This window comes from Canis lupus, chromosome 24, assembly GCF_048164855.1.
Source record: "Canis lupus baileyi chromosome 24, mCanLup2.hap1, whole genome shotgun sequence".
Taxonomy (NCBI): domain Eukaryota; kingdom Metazoa; phylum Chordata; class Mammalia; order Carnivora; family Canidae; genus Canis; species Canis lupus.
Window position 1 is genome coordinate 18,393,595 of NC_132861.1, and position 17,769 is coordinate 18,411,363.

The 17,769-nt window shown below is 38.3% G+C and overlaps 1 protein-coding gene across 3 annotated transcripts in view; it reads left to right on the forward strand.

Moving 5' to 3' along the window:
- The first annotated feature begins 466 nt into the window (after positions 1-466).
- The window catches only part of MICU2 (mitochondrial calcium uptake 2), a 126,076-nt gene continuing 108,773 nt past the window's right edge, over positions 467-17,769 (forward strand). For 2 of the 3 annotated variants that reach the window (XM_072795786.1, XM_072795787.1), the window contains exon 1: positions 467-734. In XM_072795786.1, the coding sequence (XP_072651887.1) occupies positions 525-734 (210 nt within the window). In that variant the 5' untranslated portion in view covers positions 467-524. The remainder of the gene's footprint in view (positions 735-17,769) is intronic. The other variant, XM_072795788.1, reaches the window with a different exon arrangement.

Here is a 17,769-nt window from a genome sequence, read left to right on the forward strand (position 1 = left end):
GGAAAGTATCTGCAGCTTCTGCACACTTCAGAACAACAATGAAGAAATCGTTAACACGCGTGGGCTTGTGGAATTTGGAGCGAGTGCAGTTGTGGGGAATGTGCAGGGCTGGGATTCCAGCGCTCAGACGGCTTCCACACGGTCCAGCTCCTCACTAGGAGGATCCCGTCCACCCGGGCCGGACCACACGATCCAGCACATCCCTGTCCCGAGGGCCTGGCTCACCCACCCGCGCCTCCCTCGAACCCGCGGGGCCTCAACACGGGCTTCCCCCTAGCGAGTGACACACTCTCCCAACGAAAAGAGTAGGGCCTGCCTACACAATACTGGAACTCTCTTTCGCGACCGGGGAGGCCACTCGGGGTCGCGTCTTGACCACGTCCGGGTTCCCCCCCGCAGCTCTCCCCGCACCGCTGCCCGCCAGGACGCCAGCTCCAGGGGCCAGGCGGAGGCCGGCCGGGTCTCGCGAGATCCGCGGCTGCGCGCGACTTCTCCGGGCTCCTAGATGGGGCGCTTCCGCAAAGATGGCGGCCGCTGCGGCAAGAGGTGCTTGGCTGGCAGCCTGGAGCGGAAGACTGCGGCGTGGGGTCGCGGCGGGACGGCGAGCTCTGCCCGGCCTCGGCCCCCTGACCGCGGCCGTGGCCGGCGCAGCCCTAGCAAGCACAGGAGTGGTATGGTACCATGGCCGCAAGAACGTCGCGGCACCCCAAGGCAGCCTCACCGTCTTAGCACAGGTACGGGATCTGTCCTTTTCGCCAGCCCAGCCAAGCCCCTCCGCCCTCAGACCTCCGGGGATGGAGGGTGAGGGTCTGGAGCGGGCAGCCCCGGCTCCTCTTCCCGAGTCCAGGTAGGGGCCGTGCTGCGGGAGACCCCCGACAGGCAGCGAGCGTTCCTTCCGCGCCCCGCCCCCCGCGCGCCCCGAGGTCATTCGAGGTCAGGGCCCGGAGAGTCAGGCTCTTTGGTGAGAATTCCGCGAAAGGCAAACACACAAAGCCCCCTGCGTGAACTGGCGGTGATGAGTGGGAGCCTGTCTCACTTCGGCACTCGTGACTTGCAGCGTTCTCGCAGCACGGCGACCCCTGTCCCTCTCTGTTGTGGGGAAGGGGTGCTCAGATCCGTGATGGCTGTGTGTCCAGGTCCCCACCCGACATAAAGTCCACCTTTGTAACTGAGGCTTTGGCTGGTTCTTTGTATAGCACGGTGAAGCTGTCCCTAAGAGATGACTTGTTTTTAATCATGAAAGTGTCAACCATAAAAATTAGCTGGCTGATAATTTACAGATTGTATGATCTACTGTAAAGGAACATCATTACGTGATTATAAACCTTAATGCTTCAGTGGACTACAAGCACTAAGCAAAACACATCTCTTTGAAAACTTCCAGGTACTAAAGGTAAAAAGTTCCCCACTTCAATATAAAATTGCCATGTAAAGTGTTTGAAGATTTGAAAAATTACTGCTTTTTAGATATTTTATAGACTTTTAATAAGTTTTAGTGTGTGCATTGCTTTGAAAACCAGCAGCAGGTATTCTTTCTGTTTGTTAAGTTTACATTATTCCTTTCTAATGAAAAGCCCAAGGAACAATCAGATACGATGAAAGAGACGGGAAGAGGCCTTGTGAATTAAAATCAAATTTTACTTTAATATAAGTAAAAAATATCATTTGTCAATGATATTTTTTACTTATTATTTGATAATGTCATTTGTCAATGATATTTTTACTTAAATTAAGATGCTACACAGATAATGCAATAAATTTCTCATCCTTTTGCCATTTCTGATCATAGATGGAAGGATCTGTCTTGTGGTATTTTGTAGCATTTTTGTTAGTTCTTCTGGTGCTAGGGATTCAATTTATTATTCATCTTTGGTTTCTCTCTTTTCTCAGCCTCTTAATTCATCTTGTGAGGACCCTTGGGTTAATCATCCCAAGTATATCACTGTTTAACCACAGAATCTACCCTTCTTTAGAAACCATTACTGCCTCATTGGGCCTAGGATAAAATCCACATTTAAAAGTTTTGTCATTCGGGAAGCCCAGGTGGCTCAGCAGTTTAGCACCGCCTTCAGCCCGGGGTGTGATTCTGGAGACCTGGGATCGAGTCCCACATCAGGCTCCCTGCATGGGGCCTGCTTCTCCCTCTGCCTGTGTCTCTGTGCCTCTCTGTGTCTCTCGTGAATAAATAGAATCTTTAAAAATAAATAAATAAATAAATAAATAAATAAATAAATAAATAAATAAATAAATAGTTTTGTCATTCAAAGCCCTTTGTAGTAACACTATAATTTATCAGTACTCAGAAGTTACAGTAATTCACTCCCTTTCAGAACATGACTTCAATTTTTATCCCCTCAGCAATTTGTAGATTCTCATTTCAATTAGTCGTCTCATTGTATTTTTGGGGGGTGGGGGTACCACTTCTAGCCCACCTGTGTTTTCAATTTTATACCAGTATATTTTGAATTTTCCCCAGCTCTCTCCCCGCCTCCAACTTGTAGTACTTTCGGCCTAGTTGAAGTAATGCAGAAACGATTTTATTATCCACTGGTTTTATGTTTTTTTTGTGTTTTATTTTGTTTTTTTATGACAGAAGGAGAAAGCAAGTGAGCATGCATGAGCTGGGTAGAGGGAGGAGAGAGAATCTGAAGCAGGCTCCACAGTCCAATGAAGAGCCCAAGATGGGGCTTAATCTCATGACTCTGAGATCAGGATCTGAGCTGAAATCAAGAGTCAGTAGCTGAACAGACTGACCACCCAGCCTCATTTTATTATCCATTTTTTAAGAAGTCTTTTGACACAGCATTTGCTTGATCTGCTCTTGGACCAATTCAAAACAGTGGTTCTCATCCCTTTTACCACCACGGTAGACTTGCAGATGACCACACATTCCTCTCAGCAACAGTGGCTCAATTGAGGGGCTTGTAGTTTGAAAACTCTCCCTCTCCCTCAGTCATTCTGATAATACTGCCCTAAAAGGGGGCCTCTTAATCCCTCTGCCACAACCACCACTTTGGAGTCATGTGTGCACAGTTGAGAATTACTGATGGATACATACACATACCATCTTGATAGTATAGTTATTGCAGGATGGTAGAATCTTCCTGACATGGATATTTAACAATAGTAATAATGACCTTCACTCTCGGTCATCACAGAGGTGTTTTCCAGTAAAAATAGGGAATTTAGGGCAGCCCGGGTGGCTCAGTGGTTTAGCGCTGCCTTCAGCCCAGGGCCTGATCCTGGAGACCTGGGATCGAGTCCCATGTCAGGCTCCCTGCGTGGAGCCTGCTTCTCCCTCTGCCTCTCCCTCTCCCTCTCTCTCTCTCTCTCTCTCTGTGTGTGTCTCTCATGAATAAGCAAATTAAAAATCTTTAAAAAAAAATAGGGAATTTATATTAATGAATTCTATACTTTCATGATTCCCATGGTGACCAACAGCTTGCATTTGTGAGGGTTGATCAGAAAGTAAGGGTAGAAGAAATCAAGGTCATGAAACAACAAATAAATTGGAGTTTCCTTCTTTCTTTCCATCCCTCCGTAATTATTGAAGTGCCTGTTCTGCAGCGGTATGCAAGGACTAGCAGTTCGAAGTACAGTTCAAATGCTTATGTTTTAATAGGGGAGGGCAATTTTAATTCAGGTTGGTAAATGTGATAGGGGTAAGTTCTGGGTGCTATGGAAGCACAATGAAAGAGCACCTAACAGTTTTGGTTTTTTGAAGTAATGATAGATATATGGGCACTTGTAGAATGACTGGAAGTTTGCTGGGCAAAAGAATGGGAAGAACATTATAAGCAAAGGGATTATGTTGCAGAATTCTGCAGAAGAGTGACTGTGTAGAATGTGAGCTGTAAAAAGATAAGGCTCAAAATGGGATGAGTGGTAGCAAAGAATCATCAAGAGGTGCCCTTAAGCTCTATGACAGAAATTTTTATCTTGAAGATAACAGGGAGATGTTGTGGGGGTTCTTAACCCTCCTGTACCCCAAAAGGTGCAGACATAGAATTCAGGGAGTTTATGACTTTAAATAGAAAAATAATACTTTCTTTTTTATTAACCTATAATTTAACATTTTCTTCAGTTACAGATTTAGGCAAAAAGATGTAGTACTTATAACAGCTGACTTTGTTGTCAACAGAAATCTCAGATATTTTCCTGTTATTGTTACAGGTATCTCAAAGTATCACATCTTTGAAATCAGAGTATTTATCCAATCTGCCACTATATCATGTTATTTCATGCATAAAGTTACATATATTTCTCTATCACAAATTTGGCTTTGACCTTTAGAAAGAGTATCAAGACTTTAGTGAAGACAATGAATTGAAAACTGGATGAGGGAGCTGTTGGAATTCCAGAGAGAGATAAGTTAGTGGATAATTTGAAAGACATTTAGAAGATAAATTTGCAAAGAATCTGAGTTGCAGATGTTACATAAAATGCAATTGTAGTGTTTTTAAAAATATGTAGTGACTTCAGCTGAGCAAGAAAACACTTCATCCTACAGATCCTTAGAGAATTTGCTTTGTAGCACCTGAGCATAATATTTACTTTTTTGTAAATTGCTTCTTCTGAAACATTTAAGAATATTTGAAAACTGTTCTAAGATTTTACTATTACTCCCTTTAAAATATTATTTTAATTGGTTCAGACATAGTAAAATCAGATAAATGATTAGAAGGGGAAATATAAAAGTGTTCTATTATTCCAGTCCATTTTTCTATAAAGGGTAGCTGCATTGTTAATAAACAATGATATATTTAAAAACAAAATTATTTCAGTGGTGAAAGCCGTTAGGAGTGGTTAGAGTCAGAATGGCAAAATTATTTTCTTCCTGCAGGTATTTCAGTAACAAAAGCTGTTATTGTATTTTGTTTTTATAAGCTAGAGGTAATATATTGATAAACTACAACTAATGAAAACAAATTTTCATATGACTAAGTAAATCCTCAATGCTATGTCAGATCAGACTAACTATAAAGCTTTTCTGAACCATCCATATCATTGTAATAATAAGACCTAAAACTGGAGGGGTTGGGGGGAAGGTAAAGAAAAAGCCATAAAGCCAAAGTAAAATGCAATATAGTTCACAGTTGACAAAACAGTAATAGTATTTGCCTTCTTTTTAATTTTATCAATATTTCATTTATTCTCAAAATGTTTGTATTTTTGGCCTTATCTTAATTTCCAAGTTATTTATGTGACGTTGAATGCTATGTTTCCCTGACTGCATAACAGGATTTTTTTCGTTTGCTTTTAATGAAAAATTTGTTTAAAAATTATATTTAAAAAGTGAAATTATTGGGGCACCTGGTGACTCTGTTGATTGAGTGTCCAGCTCTTGATTTCAGCTAAGGTCAGATCTCAGGATCTTGAGATCAAGCCCTTCTTTGGGTTCACACTCAGCAGGGCAATTCCTTGAGATTCTTTCCCTGCCACCCCCACCCCTCCATGCATGCTCACATACACATGCTCTCTTTCAAATGAATAAATAAATCTTTAAAAAAAAATTTTGAATAACTTAGTCTATAATACTGTATAAATGTTTTTTATTCTAAATAAATTCAAATGTCATATAGTTTCATAGGTATTCGATTTCCATGATATGTGTATTTGTGTATATTTATATATCTTTGAAATTTCCCCCACTAACATTTCATCAGTTTTTTCTTTCTTTCTTTACTTTTTTTTTTTTTTTTTTTTTTTTGAGATTCATTTGTTCATTCATGAGTGAGACAGAGAGATGGGCAAGCCCAGACAGAGGGAGAAGCAGGCTCCCTATGGGGAGCCCAATGTGGGACTCAATCTCAGGACCCTGGAATAACACCCTGAGCCAAAGGCAGATGCTCAACCACTGAACCACCCAGGTGCCCCCTCATCGGTTTTTTCCTGAGTAGAATTTATTACTCTCCAAAGTTATTTTATCTATTTGTTTATTTTGTCTTTTCCTACAAAAATGGTCTCTTCATCTTATTCACCTTTGTATGTTTACAGTCACGTAATGGGACATAATATGTTTATTTAAAGAGTGAATGAATAACCTGCACTGTATAACAAAATGACCTTGTCTAACTTTTATTTGATTGGCATTTACAGAAATATTAGACAAGCAGTATCTAAAAATGGTTAGAATCAGCTAAGTTACTAAATGTTCTGTATATACTCAATTACACACTTCAGCTCATAAAGATCTGTCATCTCATATTCCCAGTAGAACATATAAGTAAATAAGAAACCTTGCTCTTTTCTGCTATATCCCAAGGGCCCAGAAAAGTCTTGTGCATAGTAGGTGTGGTAAACATTGAATGGGTGAATAAATCGATAGAATTTGTAGCAATAATAGGTATACCTTTCTCTCAAAAGTTTAAAGATGAGTCCATTTCATCTATTCATGTGTATGAGATTTCATTTTTAATTCACTTTTATATTTGTCTTTATATAGTAAGCTTTTGTCCTCTGCTATCATATTAAAATATCAAAATTAATTTTAGAATTTAAATAAAGGTAATTGCACTTTCATTCTAGTTACTGAGATGCTTCAACTTGTGAACCCCAAGCCAGTTAAATTGTTTTTGAATTTGGAAATAATCCTGACATATGGTGAAAACTAACCATATAAATAAAAACTATATTTTGATAATAGTGATGTTATATTTTTTGTGTTTTTTGTGATGTTATATTTTTATATTATTCTGATATATTTTGATATTATAGTTAAATGCATAGTATACATTATATATACATATATTTCTTACACTGAAATATTAAGATGTAAATATAATGAGATCTGTACCTTCATAATTGGTTAAAATTTTTCTTAGGGAGAGTTTTGGTTTTGGTTTACCTACTAAGTTTCTGGTGGAGAGTAAGCCCCATAAGAGCCTGAATGTAACTGGCTTGGGCTTCAGGGGCAAGGAGAGGCAGAAGAATATGGAGCACATAAGGAAATGTGGGCATAGAAATGAAAGGGAGAAGGAAGGACAAAATTGGAAAGACTGGATTCTCTGTAACCTTTCGATCTCCCCATTGCCCTTCTAGTCTTCAGTAAAGTCTAGTATGTTCACAGATGCTTCAACAGAGTTACACAAAGTTCGTGTGGTTTAAGCACTAGATGAAAGCAATAGCCAAAAGAGAAGGCAAGAAGAATATAAGTTCCTCCCATTCCCACATTTTTAGCAGCACTCCTAGAAGGGTGTTTTGTTTTCTAGCTTTATTGAGGTATAATCAACATAAAAATTATACATATTTACAGTGTACAACTTGAGGGGTGCCTTAGTTAAGCATCCAACTCTGGATTTTGAGTCAGGTCATGATCTGAGTCCTGGGATAGTGCCCCTGCATAGGGCTCTGTGCTCATCAGGGAGTCTGTTTCCGACTCTTTCTTCTTCTCCCCCTCCCTCTACTGTGCATGAGCACTCTCTCAAAAATAAATAAATCTTTTTAAAAATTTTTAAATACATGTAAAAATTTTTAAGTATACAACTTGATTTTTTATACATTGTGAGATGATCACCGCATCAAATTATTTATCATATCCATCACCTTATGTAGTTATCATTGAATGTATATATGTGTGTGATGAGAACACTTAAGATTTACCCTGTTAACAAATTTCTGATGTATCATAACAACATTTATAAATGTAGTCACAATGCTTAATGGTAGATCTCTAGGATATGTTCATCTTGCATAATTGAAACTTTTACTCTTTGATCAACATCTTCCCATTTCCACCAACTTCGAGCAACTACTTCTATTTCACTATTTTAGATTTCACAGCTAAGTGAGATCATGTCACATTTGTCTTTCTGTATTTGGCTTATTTCACTTAGCGTAATGTCCTCCGTGTTCATCCATATTGTTGCACGTGGCATGATTTCCCATTCAAGACTGAATAATATTTTGCATATCACATCTTTTCCATTCAGCCATCAATGGACAACTAATGTAGACAATGCTGCAGTGAATATGGAAGTGCTGATTTCATTTCCTTCAAATGTATACTGGAAAGTAGTATTACTGGATCATATGGTAATTCTATTTTTAATTTTCTGAGAAACCTCTGTACTGCTTTTCGTAGTGGCTGTACCAGTTTATATTCATTTCTTTGGCCACTTAGTTGTGTGAGTTCCTTATTTATTTTGGATATTAACACCTTATCAGATAATGCTTTGTAAATATTTTCTCGCATTCTGTAGGTTGCTTTTCACTATGTGGTTTCCTTTGCTGTGCATAAGCTTTTTTTTTTTTTTAAGTTTGATGCAATCCCACATGATAATTTTTGCTTATGTTGCCTGTGCTTTTGGTCACATTGAGAAAAATCATTACCCAGATCACTGTCAAGAAGCTTTTCCCCATTGTGTTCCTCTAGTAGGTCTAATGTTTTGGATCTGTCATTTAAGTCTTTCATCCTCTTTAATTTTCATATGTGGTATGAGATAAGGGTCCAATTTCATCTTTCTACGTACGGATATCCAATTTTCTTTACACTATTTGTTGAAGAGACTATCCTTTTCCTGTTGTGTGTGGTCTTACGTCTGGGCTCTATTCTGTTCCATATGTCTGTTTTTATGCGAATACCACGCTATTTTTATTACTGTGCTTTGTAGTGTATTTTGAAATCAGGAAGTGTGATGCCTCCAGTTTTGTTCTTCTTGCTCCAGATTGGGTTGTCTTTTCAGGATCTTTGTAGTTCTATATGAATTTTAGGATTTTTTTTTTCATTTCTGTAAAGAATGCCATTGGGATTTTGATGGGGACTGCATCAAATCTGTAAATCACTTGGGCAGTATGGACATTTTAACAATTTGTTAAAGATTTTATTTATTTATTTATTTATTTATTTATTTATTTATTTATTTATTTATTTATTTATTTGAATGGGAGTGGAGAGGAGGGGCAGAGAGGGAATGCAGATGCTTAAGTGACTGAGCCACCCAGGCACCCCAACATTTTAACAATATTAGTTCCTGGATTGGTTTTGAACAGTTATAGATTATGAAATTAAAGGTAGGATTGATCTCTGTCAGAGTCCAGTCAGGAGACAGAAATTTAAAACAGTAATTTGAATGACGAGGTTTAATATAAAGAATTATCTAGTAAAAGGTGGTTGACTTCTAAAGGAGTAAAGGATATTAAGGGCTTCACAAGTAGTAGGTGTCAAAAAGTAGCCTCAAAAAGAAGGAACTAAGGACTTGGGAAAGCTCCTCCAACCCCAGAAGCTGAGATTTAGCCTCTTTGAAGAGGGCATGGTTACCAGAGAAATAGTAAGTCCACTGTTAGTAGCTCTGGCCAGATGGTACAGACCAGAGCTAGTCTTTGGAAGAAGCTTGTCATTGCTGCAAGGTGTGTGGGGTCTGGAACTGGTCCATAGAAGCAGCCCACTGAGTGGAAGAATGTGGCCTGATGGCATGGCCAGAGCTGCTTTAGAAGTAGCACCTGGAGCTGCTCATAAGAGGTATCTGGTGGGTTGTGTGTGGCCTAATGGCCCCACCAGAGCAGCCATGGAAGCTGTCCACCAAATGGGAAGTTTGCATACTGAGGGTACAGCCAGATTACTTTATCTGCTTGCTGGAGTTGACTGAAAGTGGCCCTGGCTGGTCTGTGAGGGACGCTTGGCTCTAGCTCTGAATAAAAAAGGCAGAAATGCCTTCCCACCTCTATTTTCTTCAGTGTCACTCCGGTGCCCTCTATTGACAGAAGCTAAAATTCTTCTAGCTAACAAAGGAGAAAATTCTGCAGGGGGTTCAGTTCCAGCATCAGAAAGCAGGACAAAGAAGAGTAAAATAGAAGCTGAAACAATTGACCCTAGAGTTGAAGAATGTCTGACCCAGGTTTCAACAGGAAAAACTCCAGTTGACCACTTGTTACAAAGGGCACTGACTGGATTTCTTACTGGCATCATATGCAGTGCTGAGAATATGTGAGCATTTAATAGAGTCCAACTTCTACTTTGTGTTTCTTCAGTTATTTGTTATCAAGGAATAGAACTCAACAAAATGAGCTTTTCTTTCATATTGTCTCTCTAACGCTAAACTTAAATGTTTGTTGGATGTACATTTCCATAGTTGTAAGATACATCCTCCTCCATCAGAGATTTCTCATGGAATTACTTGTTACTGCTCTTTGTAAAATTCCTGATATTATGGTATAGTAACTGAGGTTTAGAATATTTTCATTGTAGTGAAAAAAATTAAAAGGTTATAAACATTGTTGAAATTATCATTTTTATATTATTGAGACATAACATTAATGATGACAGGAAATTAGTGAGGTCAGTATGATTGTTAATTTTATGTGTCAAATTGGTAAGGCTGTGGTTCCCAGTTGTTTGGTTAAACAGTCTACATATTACTATGAAGATTTTCTTTAGATGTGATTAACATTTAAGTAGGCTCCATGCCCAGTGTGGAGCCCAACTCGGAGCTTGAACTCACGACCCATAGATCAGGTCAGATGCTGCTTCACAACTGAGCCACCCTAGCACCCAGAGATGTGATTAACATTTAAATCAGTAGACTTGAGTAAAGCAGATTACCCTCCATCATGTAATCCAGTCAGTGAAGGGCCTTAAGGGCAAAGCAGAGGTTTCCTGAGGAAGAAAGAATTTGGTCTCTGAAGGCAACATAGAGACCTTGCCTGAATCCAGAAATTACAGCCCGCCCCACACGTTTTGGGTTTGCTGTTCCCCACAATCCGATGAGCCAGTTTCTTAAAATAAATCTCTTCCTCCCTCTGTCTCTCTCCCTTTATACATATAGGATATAGGATTACCTTATTGGCGCATTTCTAGAATGGATTCCTCTCTAGAATCTAGAGAACCCTGACTAATAACAGATTTTGGTACTGGGAATTAGAGTGCTGCTGAAACAAATACTAAAACTGAAAGTGGTTTTGGATTAGATAAGGCATTAATGGATAGAGGCAGGGGAAGTTTTGAGACATATGATACAAATGGTCTAGATTGCCTTGAAGAGACTGTTCCTACAGCTATGAATGTTACAGGTACTTCTGGTGAGGTCTCAAATGGAAGCGAGGAACATGTTAGTGGAAACTGGAGGAAAGGCAGTTCTTGTGATAAAGTGACAGGGCACTTGGCTAAATTGTGCAACTACCATTCTAAAGTACTTATACATAATTTTTCATTTTTATTATTTTACTAACAACACTTAGCAGTCTGTGGCTCATAATAGTTATTTAATTGAGGAATGAATGAGTGAATGAATAAATGGAGTATGCAACTAAAGCTATGTTTAAAATGGCTAAATTCAGTTCAAAATTAGTGTGCCTTTCCCTCCAAGCTTCAGTCCATGTATATTGTTCTAAGACTTGTTTGCAATTTTAAAGCCCTTTGACCTCACTAAGCAGAGGCTAGTTACCTTGCAGAATTTAGATCCCTAAATTTAGATTTGGCTGATATTTCCTCATGATTTATGTATTTTTGTTAAGAATAACACTACAGCTTTGCTGTGTTCTTCTCAATGTATCATATTAAGGAGGCATATGATATAGATTGCTACTGATGATACTAATTTTTATCATTTGGTAAGATGGTGTCTGCCAGGTTTCTCCATTGTAAAGTTAATGTGTATTTTACAATCATTAATTAGTGTTTTGTGGGAAGATAGTTTAAGGCTTCATGAGGCTTTCTCTTCTCCACTGTTCTTTCATTCATTCATTCATTCATTCATTCATTTGGACTCATGGATTCCTGCTTTATTCAGAGGGTTTCAATCCATGACCGTCATAATTTGCAGACAGTCACCAACCTCTGGTGATTGATTTACAGTTTTTAGACTTTACAGTGGTGCAAAAGTGATGCCCATTTGGTGGAAACGATACTTTGAATTTTGGCCTTTTCCCAGGCTAGTGATGTGTGGTACCTACTCTCATGATGCTGGGTAGCAACAACAAGCTGCAGCTCCCAATCAGGCATGTGATCACAAGAGTAATTAACAGCATATACCCTTACAACCATACTATTTGTCAGTTTCAGTAGTTTAGGTCAATTACATAATTTAGCCAGTACTCCATTATAAGACTGGCTCTGTGTTCGATGATTTTGCCCAACTGTAGGCTAATGTCAGTGTTCTGAGCACATTTAAGGTAGGCTAGGCTAAGCTGTGATTTTTCGTAGATTAGGTCTATTGGATGCATTTTTGACTTAGGATATTTTCAGCTCACAGTGGGTTTTTTGGGGGATGTAACCCCATCATAACTCAAGGAAGATCTGTATTTTTTTTTAATCTTTATTTATGATAGAGAGAGAGAAAGAGAGGCAGAGACACAGGAAGAGGGAGAAGCAGGCTCCATGCCAGGAGCCCGACACGGGACTCGATCCCGGCTCGCACCCTGGGCCAAAGGCAGGCACCAAACCGCTGAGCCACCCAGGGATCCCCGAAGATCTGTATTTGAATAGTGGATCTCCCTGTATGTAACCAGTCTCCTGGAAGCTATGCCTTGGACATGCCATGCCCTACACTCCTTATCCCTGGCAAAGGGGAAGAAGGAAGAGAGGAGCTGCAGCCAATTCTGAATTGTTCTAAAAGAAGAGGACTTTTAGCCTAAGTAACACAAAACAACTTGCTAGGGGATACTAAGTAATAGGTTCTGAAAATCAGAAGGAAAGAGGGAAGAGGATGCCTAGAAAAGCCACTTCTAAGAAGTTGAAGTAGACAGCTTCCCCCACTGACCTTGTTGCTGTCATTGTTTTGGTTTTTTTTTAAACTGTATTTGAATGTTTACCCTGAGCTTGATGCTGAGAGGATTTTAAATGGCTTTAAAAAGTGCTATTGTGGGCAATAAGTGGAGAGAAAAGTAGTATTCAGATGAATATAGAAAAAATAAAATAATGCTATAAGATCTTGTGTTATGCTTGAGGTTAATCATAAAATTGATTTTAAATTTAGCAACAAGTTCAAAGAGGAGAACAGGCCAGTTATATGCTTCATAGTAGTCAGTTGCTTAGAAACAACTAAATCTGTGAATAAGACAATTATTTTCTACAGTTTCATAAAGAGGATACTGTAGCATCATTATGGTAAGAAGTATAGCAAGAAGTTTCATATGGTAGTTTTTTATAATCTCAAAGTGGGACATTTGCATAACCAAAACAGATAAGTGGCAAAATGTTCTACATTATAGTATAGTCTTGAGAAAACCTTTCAAGGGGTGGGGTGTTTACTTAGGTCTGTTGGCTGCTGAGATGGTGAGAACAGAAAGTTGGGCTTTGGGTGTGGCAGTAGGGAATGTGTTCCTGACCTTGATGAGAAATTTCAGGGAAATCCTGGGGACAGAAATTTAATTGGAATGTGCTAAGAAATGATAAAGAAAGGAAGCAAAGAATATGAATAGAGATACTTCATTCTTCAAGTTTAACTGTGAAGGCTAGCTATCCAAGAAGAGGCAAGATACGAGACCAAGGTTAGGTTTTGTTTTTAATGTGAGACAATAGAGGCATTTGAATGCTGATAGAGCTGATGTAATAAAAAGCAAAAATTGTTACAGATATTTCAGGGGATAATTATAGGTTGAGGTCTTTGAGAAAGGAAGTTATATGGAGTCAAGACCATAGGTAGAAAGGTTGGACTTTGACAATAAAAGAGGATTCTAAAAAAAAAAAAAAAAAAGAGGATTCTTCTTCTGTTGTAACAGGAGTGAAAGCAAAGGTTTGGGTTAGTCCTAGAAGCTGGCCATTGACCTAATTCCTAATTTAATAGACTTTCCGTCTATTAAAAAACAGGCAAAAAGAGCCTGGTTGTGAACTGCTCTGGAAAAATAGACCATATCAGAGGGACCTATAATGACTGCTACTAAAGAGAAAAACCCAGAGTTAGTGGGAAGGGGATAACGGAGTTCTTGAAGAATGAGAGCTTAGAAACAACAGTATGATGAATACAGGGCTAAATACCACAAAATTCTAATGGCTGTGTTTTGGTGAGTTTTTCCATTGCTGCTAAAAGTATCATCTAATAAGTTATTTTGAAGAAAAATTGGTATTATGAGTTTAATATGAGTAACATACTCTATCATGGCATTAAATTTTAAAATATTTTTTAATGGGGAGATTTTCTTTTAATAATAATTTTATTTTTTATTGATGTTCAATTTGCCAACATACAGAATAACACCCAGTGCTCATCCCGTCAAGTGCCCACCTCAGTGCCTGCCACCCAGTCACCCCCACCCCCCGCCCTCCTCCCCTTCCATCAGCCCTAGTTCGTTTCCCAGAGTTAGGATTCTTCCATGTTCTGTCTCCCTTTCTGATATTTCCTACTTATTTTTTCTCCTTTCCTCTTTATTCCCTTTCACTATTATTTATATTCCCCAAATGAATGAGACCGTATAATGTTTGTCCTTCTCCGATTGACTTATTTCACTCAGCATAATACCCTCCAGTTCCATCCACGTTGAAGCAAATGGTGGATATTTGTCGTTTCTAATGGCTGAGTAATATTCCTTTGTATACATAAACCACATCTTCTTTATCCATTTATCTTTCAATGGACACCGAGGCTCCTTCCAAAGTTTGGCTATTGTGGCCATTGCTGCTATAAACATCGGGGTGCAGGTGTCCCGGCGTTTCATTGCATTTGTATCTTTGAGGTAAATCCCCAGCAGTACAATTGCTGGGTCGTAGGGCAGATCTATTTTTAACTCTTTGAGGAACCTCCACACAGTTTTCCAGAGTGGCTGCACCAGTTCACATTCCCACCAATAGTGCAAGAGGGTTCCCTTTTCTCCGCATCCTCTCCAAAATTTGTGGTTTCCTGCCTTGTTAATTTTCCCCATTCTCACTGGTGTGAGGTGGTATCTCATTGTGGTTTTGATTTGTATTTCCCTGATGGCAAGTGATGCAGAGCATTTTCTCATGTGCTTGTTGGCCATGTCTATGTCTTCCTCTGTGAGATTTCTGTTCATGTCTTTTGCCCATTTCATGATTGGATTGTTTGTTTCTTTGCTGTTGAGTTTAATAAGTTCTTTATAGATCTTGGAAACTAGCCCTTTATCTAATATGTCATTTGCAAATATCTTCTCCCATTCTGTAGGTTGTCTTTTAGTTTTGTTGACTGTATCCTTTGCTGTGCAAAAGCTTCTTATCTTGATGAAGTCCCAATAGTTCATTTTTGCTTTTGTTTCTTTTGCCTTCCTGGATGTATCTTGTAAGAAGTTACTGTGGCCAAGTTCAAAAAGGGTGTTGCCTGTGTTCTCCTCTAGGATTTTGATGGAATCTTGTCTCACATTTAGATCTTTCATCCATTTTGAGTTTATCTTTGTGTATGGTGCAAGAGAGTGGTCTAGTTTCATTCTTCTGCATGTGGATGTCCAATTTTAAAATATTTAAAGTCTAAAATAGTAAGAGAACACCAGGGATGGTTTGTTTTCCTCTTATAATATTTAAATTCACATTTGAATTCCTATTTTGTGGCTATGACCCAACTTAAACAAATGGTCACAAATTTTAAATAAATAAAAGCAAGGAATATGGATCATTGTGTTTAATCCGTCAAACAAATATATTAATTGGGAATTGAACTTGTAAGTTTCATTCGATGTAATGCATTTCTATTATGTATCAGTGAATAAAAACCCCGATTGTGTAATTAATACAGTGGAGCTATTTTAATTTGCTGTGATAACTCTATACAATTCATAAAATTAAGTTGGTATTGCTTTCTTTGCAATAGTTGTCTGACTATATTTGTGGTGATTATTTTTGTGAAAAAGGGGTAAAAGATGTTAATATCATTATCAATGGGTAACACGAACTTACTGTAGTATACTTGAATTGGAATGTATATGTGTGCAGTACATTGGGTTTAATGATAGTACATTTAAAATTGGTATGCCAAGGGCAGTATACTTTACAGCAACATACAGAAGTTTAATAGCCATGAAATGCTGAAAGGCCAGGGAAGACTAAAGCTTCCTTTAGTCAACAGTAAAGCAAGAATGTGAAGACATTTTTATTCTTTATTGCCTCAGGTAAAAATGTCTCTAGAAACAGATAAGTGATGACAAAGCTTTGATGTTAATAAACCTAAATGGAAGTAAAAAAATCAAAGTGTGTAAATGGCTAGATTATGAAAAGAAAGATGACAAAGTTATACCCTGTAATTAGATGTAATTTGTGCTTTTGGCATAGCTATTTGTCTTACGTGAATGAGAGATTGTCTTACTTTCCTTCCTTGTATACTAGGAGGACAGCAGCACTTACATATACTACTGTAAATCTTTTGTGGTACTTTTCTCGGGGGTAGGGGGTACCAAGAAAAAAAGAAAAACAAATTGTAATATCAAAGCAGAAACTTATTTTAATCTTCCCTTTTGCAATTAGGTTTGCTTAGCTGGACCCACGCAAAAAAATTCCTATTTACTCATATTCTACAAAACATATATTGTAGTAGATCATGTATACAAATTAATGCTCTTATTATTGTGAATTTTAGAGTTTCATGAATCACAACACCAAATAAACATATCCTAAACCACCACTAGTAGCAGTATATGGATTAAAAATTGAATAAGATTGAATGAAATAAGATTGTTAAATGTTTCATATTATAAATAGCTTCACTCTAGAAATAATAGTTAATAAATCATGTGTTTAAGTACAGCCTGGTCCATGTAGAAAATTTTTATTGACATCTATAAAAGTTCCATGAATCTGCGATATATAGAATAAGAGTTATGGTTACTGTTGAGAAATACAGCCTTATAAAATCCTAAATTTATCCATATATATTATATGATTTATGTATTATGTACTAGGAACTCTATACCTTGTTTCATGTTATGTCTGAGTTCCAAGCGTCTCCCTTCTCAGTTCTTCATGACTTAGCTGTTGTCTACCCTGAAAATGCAAACCATTTTTTGAATTAGACATAATAAACCTTAAATAGTAAAGTGCAGTTTTTTTTCACAAATTATCCTAGATATTTCAAAACAAAATATGATCAACTTAGTGTATATCTGCTGTTTGGGAGTATCATGTCATTTTTCTCATTTGCTAATATATAGAATTAGAAGATTATACATAATAAGAAATTATAGGTGTGCCTGGGTGGCTCAGTCAGTTAAGCGTCTTCCCCCCCCCCCCCTCAGGTCATGATTTCAGTGTCCTGGGATTGAGCCCTGCATCACTTCCCTGCTCAGCCGTGAGTGCTTCTCCCTCCTCCTCTTCCTCTGTGATAGCTCTTGCTCTCCTCAAATAAATAAATCTTTTTTAAAAATTATAAATGGGTTGATTTCTATGTTTTTTGTGTGTGTGCACTGTAACCAAGAGATTAAATCACACTCTTAAAAGTGTTTTAAAGGCAATTTTTTAAGTTTATTTGCTCATAATTTGCCCAGTTAGGAAAACCAGCTCAAATCAGAAGCAGAACCCAAATGTGGCTTCTGCCTCTGTTTAAACCCATAGTCGAGGAGTTGTGGAATGCTTGGAATTGCTCCAGGGTTGAAGTCCATGTCAGGAAACTGCTGTTGTGGTACAGTACTGCTTTTATGTGTTGCTTCAGTGTGTGTCCCATGGCTGTGACTGAATACTGCAAAGAGAAAGTAGTAAACAGCTGAGCACTGGCTAAAGGTTCATCTGATTATCAGTCCTACATTCATCGAAGTATAATATGAAAGTCTTATCTCTTCTAGTACACCTACCAAGTGTGGGATAGGTTAATGGCAAGCTAGAAAAGAATGACTATAAACAAACATTGGTATTTAATCATTGCAACAGAAAATGGACAGTGGTATAATGTGAGCCAAAGACAC